Source organism: Panulirus ornatus, chromosome 15 (assembly GCF_036320965.1).
Source record: "Panulirus ornatus isolate Po-2019 chromosome 15, ASM3632096v1, whole genome shotgun sequence".
NCBI classification, from domain to species: Eukaryota; Metazoa; Arthropoda; class Malacostraca; order Decapoda; family Palinuridae; genus Panulirus; species Panulirus ornatus.
In genome coordinates, this window is record NC_092238.1 from 57,971,652 (window position 1) to 57,981,567 (window position 9,916).

Genomic DNA, 9,916 nt, shown 5'->3' on the forward strand with positions numbered 1-9,916 from the left:
GATATTTGGTAGTAAGTAGAGAATGATTGAAAGGACTGAAGAGTGTCTGATGAAATGATTTAGACATATAGCGGGAATGAATGAGGAGAGGTTGACAAATTGGGTGTATGCGTCAGAAGTGCAGAAGTGGAGGGGACAAGAATGAGAATGAATTGAAATTGGTAGGATAGTGTGAAAACGTTTTTGAGTGCCCAAGGCACTGGATAGAGTAAATAGGAGAGATGTGGTATGCAGAGGGCGACTGCCTCTCTTTGAACTGATGCAGAAAGTATGAAGCGGTTAGGGTAAAATACGGAAAGGAATGCGGTGCCTGATTGTGATTAGGGGGATGTGGTGTCGATGTATTACACATGAAAGCAAGCGTTGATATGAACAAAAGAGGCCATTCTTCTGTTCCGAGGGCTACCTCTCTGAGAGGGAATCAACAAATAGGTATGTAAAACCAATAATTTTCATAAAGTACTTCGTAAGAAATTTTGTTGAAATATCAAGAGATCAGATGTTTCTTAAATCTTTATTATCAAACGCGGGTGATATCAATCGCAAGCATAGATGTTTATTGTTTTTGTCAAAGGTTGTTGACATTCATCCGATCTCTATTACTTACGATCTGACCGAGCTAATGCATATTCAGTGTGTTGTAATTGGTAAATTATGACTGATAGATCGTCCAAGAAAAACAACTTGACCGTTGAGTGATGATAATGTCCAGACTTCATTTCAAGATTTAGTATAGAGCAAGAATTTTTTACAGACCATTTTTGTTGTTGATGCCTCCCAGCGATGAACGAAGGAAGTGTATAGAAAACGGAGACCAGATAATGAGACATCATTACTATATACTATCATTCCTATTAATAGTGCCAGTCATATGTTTTTACGGCAGTGAAAAGACTTTGACCCAGGTAATTTGTTTTCAAGAGCGGCAAACACCGAGAAATGAAATGCATACCATGATCGACGAGGCTCTGGAAGAATATCTCATGTAAGCCGAACTGCAAAAGGTACTCTGGGAGGCCATCACCGGCATGTCAGCATGACATCCTATCGGAGGTACCAAGCACTTTGTGTCAAAACTGTTTAACACTTAAGAGATGCTGAAAATTAATTCCCTAGCTGATGTGGCATGTTGCGACAAAAGCTCTAGATATATCTATTTCACTAAGGTAACAAGAGAGATTTTCCCTTGAAGATAAAGATAAATATAAAAATGAAGAATTAAACGCAGAAATAGTGGAGAGAATCTATGTAGATATTGCTATATAAACCTCGTAAAAGCAAACGATATCATGACACTCCATTCAGGGATCAATACAGTTCAGTAATTAGTCTAAAGCTCCTGAATTATCAGTAAGGTCACTTAAACTGTTACTGGACATACTTACAAGACTACAGATAGTAGTTAAGGGTGCTAATGACACTGGTGGCCTAACTTACCGAAAATAATGATGCTTTTTGATGAGTCTCAGTATGTGGTTATTCACCAACTCCAGTGAGGTTAATTGTGACAGCGGATGGGGTTAACTTACCAAATAATGAGGTTTAGTAATGAGGTTGTGTGTAAGGCTACATACCAATGACAGTGAGGTTGGTGGTGAAGGTGAGTGTAGGGTTGGTACGGAAATCCACCCTACATCTGTAGGTTCCCTCATCCCCAGCATGGATCCTCTGGATCTTGAGGAAGGCGGTATCAAAGGCTGCTCGGCTTCCAAAGTGTGAGGGGTTCCTCCAGTGGGTGGCCGCGCCGTTTCTCATGTCGTAGCTGGGGAGAGAAGCGAGCACCAGCTATAGATATAAAGGATCACAGTTGTGCTGAATGTGAAGGTTAAAGGTTCATGTGAGAATAGCTGTCTTCACGTATGTATACCACACTGACACACACACACACAGACACACACACAAGAACACACACACACACACACACACAGACACACACACAAGAACACACACACACACACACACACACACACACACACACACACACACACACACGTCTCCCGCGTTAGCGTGGTAGCGCAAAAAGCGGACGAATGAATGGCCCAACCTACCCATATACACATGTATATACATACACGTTCACACACGCACATATACATACCGATACATTTCAACATATATATATATATATATATATATATATATATATATATATATATATATATATATATATATATATATATATATATATATATGTATATATATATATATATATATATATATATATATATATATATATATATATATATATATATATATGTATATATATATATACATACAGATGCATATACATATATACACATGTACATGATTCATACTTGCTGCCTTAATTCATTCAGTCACCACCCCGCCACACATGATATGACAACCCCCTCCCCGCGCATGTGTGCGAGGTAGTACTAGGAAAGACAACAAATGCCACATTCGTTCACACTCAGTCTCTAACAGTATATATAATACACCGAAACCATAGCGCCCTTTCCAAATCCAGGCCCCAAAGAACTTTCCCTGGTTTACCCCAAACGCTTCACATGCCCTGGTTCAATCCATTGACAGCATGTCGACCACGGTATAACACATCGTTCCAATTCACTCTATTCCTTGCAAGCTTTTCACGCTTTTGCATGTTCAGGCCCCAATCGCTCAAAATCTTTTTCACTCCATTTTTCCACCTCCAATTTGGTCTCCTACTTCTCGTTCCCTCCACCTCTGACACATATATCCTCTTTGATAATCTTTCCTCACTCATTCTCTCAATGTGACAAAAAAAAATTTAAAACACCCTCTTCTGTTCTCTCAACCACACTCTTTTAATTACCACTCATCTCTCTTACCCTTTCACTACTTGCTCGATTAAACCAACTCACATCATATATTTTCCTTCTCATTTCCAACAAATCCACCCTCCACCTCGCTACTCTATCTATAACCCATGCCTCGCAACCATATAACATTGCTGGAACCACCATTCCTTCAAACATACCCATTTTTGCTTTCCGAAATATCGTTCTCGCCTTCCACACATTTTGCAACGATCACAGAACTTTCTCCCCTTCCCCTACCCTGTGACTCACTTCCACTTCTATGGTTATATCCGCTGCCAAATCCACTCCCAGATATCTAAAACGATTCACTTCCTCCAGTTTCTCTCCATTTGAGCTTACCGCCCAATTTACTTCTCCCTCAACCATACTGTAACTAATAACCTTCCCCTTATTCACGTTTACTCTCAGCTTTCTTCTTTCACACACTTTACCAAACTCAGTCACCAGCTTCTGCAGTTTCTCACATGAATCAGCCACCAGCGCTGTATCATCAACGATCAACAACTGACTCACTTCCCAAGCCTTCTCATCCACAACAGACTGCATACTTGCCCCTCTCTTCAAAACTCTTGCATTCACCTCCCTGATAACCCCACCCATAAACAAATTAAACTACTATGGAGACATCACGCACCCCTCTCGCAAACTGACGTCCACTGAGAAACAGTCACTTTACTCTCTTCCTGCTCGTACATATGCCTTACATCCTCGATAAATTCTTTTCACTGCTTCTAACAACTTGCCTCACACACCATATATTCTTAATACCTTCCACAGAGCATCTCTATCAACTCTATCATATGCCTTCTCCAGATTTATAATTGCTACATATAAATCTATTTCTCACATACATTCTTCAAAGCAAACACCTGAAACACACATCTTCTACCACATCTGAAACCACACCCCTGTTTCCCAATCTGATGCTCTGTTTATGCTTTCACCCGCTCAATCAATACTCTCCCATACAATTTCCCAGGAATACTCAATAGACTTATACCTCTGTAATTTGAGCACTCATCTTTATCCATTTGCCTTTGTACAATGGTACTATGCATGCATTCCGCCAATTCTCTGGCACCTCACCATGAGTTATACATACATTGAATATCTTTACCGACCAGTCAACAACACAGTCACCACGTTTTTTTTAATAAATTCCACTAAAATACCATCCAAACCCGCTGCTTGCCGGCTTTCATCTTTCGCAAAGCTTCTACTACCCCCTCTCTGTTTACCAAATCATTCTCCGTAACCCTCTCACTTCGCACACCACCTCGATAAAAACACCCTATATCTGCCACTCTATCATCTAACACATTCAACAATCCTTCAAATTACACACTTCATGTCATATCACCATTACTTCTTACTACCTCCCCATGAGCCGCCTTCACCGATGTTCCCAGTAGTTCTCTTGTCTTACCCTCTTTATTTACCTCCTTCCAAAACACTCTTTTTATTCTCCCTAAAATTTAATGATACTATCTCACCCCAACCCTCGTTTCCCCTCTTTTTCACTCCTTGCACGTTTCTCTTGACCTCCTGCCTCTTTCTTTTATACATGTCTCAGTCATTTCTACTATTTCCTTGCAAAAATCGTCAAAATACCTCTCTCTACTCTTTCACCAATAATCTTACTTCTTCATCTCACCACTCACTACCCTTCTTAATCTGACCACCTCCCACGCTTCCAATGCCACAAGCAACTTTTGCGCAAGCAATCACTGCTTCCCTAAATACACCCCATTCCTCCTCCACTCCCCTTACGTCCTTCGCTCTCACCTTTTTCCATTCTGTACTCAGTTCCTCTTGGTACTTCCTCACAAAATTCACCGTCCCAAGCTCACTCACTCTCGCCACTTTCTTCACCCCAACATTCTCTCTTCTTTTCTGAAAACCTCTACAAATCGTTACCTTCGCCTCCACAAGATAATGATCAAACATCCCTCCAGTTGCACCTCTCAGCATATTAACATCCAAAACTCTCTATCACGCGACCATCAATTAACACGTAATCCAATAACGCTCTCTGGCCATCTCTCATACTTATATACGTATACTTAAGTATATCTCTTTTTAAACTAGGTGTTCCCAATCACCAGTCCTTTATCAGCACACAAATCTACAAGCTCTTCAACATTTCCATTTACAACACTGAACACCCCATGTACACCAATTATTCCCTCAACTGCCACATTACTCAACTTTGCATTCAAATCACCCATCACAATAGCCCGGTCACGTGCATCAAAACTACTAACACACTCATTCAGCTGCTCCTAAAACACCTGCCATTCATGATCTCTCTTCTCATGCCCAGGTGCTTAGGCGCCAATAATCACCCATCTCTTTCCATCCACTTTAAGTTTTCCCATATCAACCTAGAGTTTACTTTCTTACTCTCTATCACATACTCCCACCATTCCTGTTTCAGGAGCAGTGCTACTCCTTCCCTTGTTCTTGTCCTCTCACCAACCCTTGACTTTACTCCCAAAATTCCTAAACCACTCTTCCCCTTTACTCTTCAGCTTCGGTTCACTCAGAACCAAAGCATCTAGGTCCCTTTCCTCAAACATACTACCTATCTGTCCTTTTTTCTTATCTTGGTTACATCCACACACATTTAGACACCCCAATCTCAGATTTCGAGAAGGGTGGGCACTCCCCTCGTGACTCCTTCTTCTGTTTCCCCCTTTAGAAAGTTAAAATACAAGGTGGGTAGCGTTTCTAGCCCCCCGCTCCCAGAACTTTCGCTCCCTCCCCCACCCTGTGACTCACTTCCACTTCCATGGTTCCATCCGCTTCCAAATCCACTCCGACATATCTAAAACGCTTCACTTCCCCCAGTTTATCTCCATTCAAACTTACCTCCCAATTGACTTGACCCTCAACCCTACTGTACCTAATAACCTTGCTCTTATTCACATTTACGCTCAACTTTCTTCTTTCACACACTGTACCAAACTCAGTCACCAGCTTCTGCAGTTTCTCAACCGAATCAGCCACCAGCGTTGTATCATCAACGAACAACTGACTCACTTTCCAAGCCCTCTCATCCACAACAGACTGCATACTTGCCCTTCTTTCCAAAACTATTACATTCACCTCCCTAACAGCCCCATACATTCACAAACTAAATAACCATGGAGACATCACGCACCCTTGTCGCAAACAGACATTTACTGAGAACCAGTCACTTTCCTCTCTTCCTACGCGTGCATATGCCTTACATCTTCGATAAAAACTTTTCACTGCTTCTACCAATATATTCTTAATTCTACCATTTACCATGTATTCTACGATTTACCATGTATTCGTAATACCTTCCACAGAGCATCTCTATCATCTCTATCATGTGCCTTCTCCAGATCCATAAATGCTACATATAAATCCATTTGCTTTTCTAAGTATTTCTCACATACATTCTTCAAAGGAAACACTGATCTACACATCCTCTACCATTTCTGAAACCCCACTGCTCTTCCCCAATCTAATGCTCTGTACATGCTTTCAACATATCAGTCAATAACCTACCATATAATTCCCCAGGAATACTCAACAGACTTATACCTCTGTAATTTGAGCACTCACCTTTATCCTACTTGCCTTTGTACAATGGTACTATGCATGCATTCCGCCAATAATCAGGCACCTCATCATGAGTTATACATACATTAAATATCCTTAACCAACCAATCAACAACACAGTCACCCAATTCTTTTAATAAATTCCACTAAAATACATCCAAACCCGCTGCCTTACTGGCTTTCATCTTCCGCAAAGCTTTTGCTACCTCCTCTCTATTTACCAACTCATTTTCCCAAACCCTCTTACTTCGCACACCACTTCGACCAAAATACCCTATATCTGCCACTCTATCATCTAACACATTCAACAAACCTTCAAAGTACTCACTCTATCTCCTCACATCACCACTACTTCTTATTACTTCCCTATCAGCCCCCTTCACCGATGTTCCCATTAGTTCTCTTGTCTTACGCTCTTTATTTACCTCCTTCCAAAACATCTTTTATCCTCCCTAAAATGTAATGATACTCTCTCACTCCAACTCTCATTTGCCATCTTTTTCACCCCATGCACCTTCCTCTTGACCTCCTGCCTCTTTCTTTTATACATCTTCCAGTCATTTGCACTATTTCCCTGCAAAAATCGTCAAAATGCCTATCTCTTCTTTTTCACCAATAATCTTACTTCTTCATCCCACCACTCACTACCCATTTTAATGTGACCACCTCCCACGCTTCTAATGCCAAAAGCATCTTTTGCGCAAGCCATCACTGCTTCCCTAAATACATCCCAATCCTCCCCCATTCCCCTTACGTCCTTAGCTCTCACCTTTTTCATTCTGCACTCAATCTCTACTGGTACTTCCTCTCACAGGTCTCCTTCTTAAGCTCACTTACTCTAACCACCGTCTTCACCCCAACATTCTCTCTTCTTTTCTGGAAACATCTAGAAATCTTCACCTTCGCCTCCACAAGATAATGATCAGACATCCCTCCAGTTGCACCTCTCATCACATTAACATCCAAAACTCTCTCTCACGCGCCTATCAATTACCACGTAATCCAATAACGCTCTCTGGCCATCTCTTCTATTTATATACGTATACTTTTGTATAACGCTCTTTTTTAACTAGGTATTCCCAATCACCTGTCCTTTTTCAGCACACAAATCTACAAGCCCTTCCCCATTTCCATTTACAACTTTGAACACCCCATGTACACCAAGCATTTCCTGAACTGCCACAATAAACTCCTTTCCATTCAAATTACCCATCACTATAACCCGGTCTCGTGCATCAAAACTACTAACATACTCACTCAGCTGCTCCCAAACCACTTGCCTCTCATAATCTTTCTTCTCATGCCCAGGTGCATAGACACCAATAATCACCCATCTCTCCCCATCCACTTTAAGTTTTACCCATATCAACCGAGAATTTACTTTCTTACACTCTACCACATACTTCCACCATTCCTACTTCAGGAGCGGTGTTACTCCTGCCCTTGTTCTTCTCTTTTCACCAACCCTTACTTTACCCCCAAAACATTCCTAAACCACTCTTCCCCTTTACTCTTCCGCTTCATTTCACTTAGAGCCAAAGCATCTAGGTCCCTTTCCTCAAACATACTACCTATCTGTCCTATTTTCTTATCTTCGTTACATCCACACACATTTAGACACCCCAATCTCAGCTTTCGAGGAGAGTGAGCACTCCCCTTGTGACTCCTTCTTCAGATTCCCTTTTTACAAAGTTAAAGTACATGGAAGGGAGAGTTTCTAGGCCCCCGCTCCCCCAACCTGTCAGTCATTTTTACTTCCATGGTTCCATCCGATGACAAATGCATTCCCTGTTATCTAAAACGCTTCCATTCCTCAAGTTTTTCTCCATTCAAACTTACCTCCCAGTTGACTTGTCCCCCAACCCTACTGTATCTAATAACCCTGCTCTTATTCATATTTACTCTCGGCTTTCTTCTTTCACACACTTTACCAAACTCGGTCACCATCTTCTGCAGTTTCTCACCCGAATCAGCCACCAGCGCTGTATCATCAGCGAACAACAACTGACTCACTTTCCAAGCCAACTCATCCGCAACAGACTGCATAATTGCCCCTCTCTCCAAGACTCTTGCATTCACCGCCCTAACAACCCCATCCATAAACATATTAAACAACCATGGAGACTTCACGCACCCCTGCCGCAAACCCACATTCTCTGAGAACCAGTCACTTTCCTCTTTACTTACGAGTAAACATGCCTTACATCCTCGATAAAAACTTTTCACTGCTTCTACCAATTTGCCTCCCACACCATATATTCTTGATACCTTCCACAGAGCATCTCTATCATCTTTATCATATGCCTTCTCCAGATCCATAAATACTACATATAAATGAATTTACTTTTCTACGTATTTCTCTCATACATTCTTCAAAGCAAACATCTGATCCACACATCCTCTACCACCTCTGAAACTACACTGCTCTTCCCTAATCTGATGCTCTGTACATGCCATCACCCTTTCAATCAATACCCTACCATATAATTTCCCAGGTATACTCAACAAACTTATATCTCTGTAATTTGAGAACTCACCTTTATCCCCTTTGAATTTGTACAATGGTACTATGCATATATTCCGCCAATCATCAGGCACCTCATGCTGAGTTATACGTACATTAGATATCCTTACTAACCAGTCAAAAACACAGTCACCCGCTTTTTTAAAGAATTCCACTAAAAACCATCCAATCCCCCTGCATTGCCAGATTTCATCTTCCGCAAAGGTTTTACTACCTCATCTCTGTTTACCAAATCATTCTCCTTAACCTTCTCACTTCGCACATCACCTCGACCAAAACACCCTATATTTTCCACTCTATCATGTAACACATTCAACAAACCTTCAAAATACTCTCTCTCCATCTCCTTCTCACATCATCACTACTTGTTAGCTTCTTCAACGATGTTCCCATTTGTTCTCTTTTCTTACGCACTATATTTAACTCCTTTCAATAATCATTTGTTCTCCCTAAAATTTAATGATACTCTCTCACCCTAACTCTCAATTCCTCTCTTTTTCACCCTTGCACCTTTCTCTTGACCTCCTGCCTCTTTCTTTTATACATCTCCAGTCATTTGCACGATTTCCCTGGAAAAATCGTCAAAATGCCTCTCTCTACTCTTTCACTAATAATGTTACCTCCTCATCCCCCCCCTCACTACCCTTTCTATTCTACCAACTTCCCACGCTTCTCAAGCCACAAGCATCTTTTGCGCATATTATCACTGCTTCCCTAAATACATCATATTCCTCCCCCACTCCCCTTAGGTCCATGCTTTCACCTTTTCCCATTCTGCACTCAGTCTCTCCCAGTACATCCTCAGACAAGTCTCATTCCCAAGCTCACTTACTCTCACCACTCTCTTCACCCCAATATTCTCTCTTCTTTTCTGAAAACCTCTAAAAATCTTTACCTTCGCCTCCATAAGATAATGATCAGACATCACTCCAGTTACAACTCTCAGCACATTATCATCCAGAAGTCTGTCACGCGCCTA

At 41.3% G+C, this 9,916-nt stretch overlaps 1 protein-coding gene across 1 annotated transcript in view; it reads right to left on the bottom strand.

Annotated features, from left to right (window-relative positions):
• Positions 1 to 9,916, bottom strand: part of LOC139753639 (kin of IRRE-like protein 2) — a gene marked incomplete at its 5' end in the record, with an annotated part of 622,394 nt that overhangs the window by 552,409 nt on the left and 60,069 nt on the right. Inside the window, one exon of the mRNA XM_071670248.1 lies at positions 1,575 to 1,762. Within this exon, the coding sequence (XP_071526349.1) occupies positions 1,575 to 1,762 (188 nt within the window). The remainder of the gene's footprint in view (positions 1 to 1,574; positions 1,763 to 9,916) is intronic.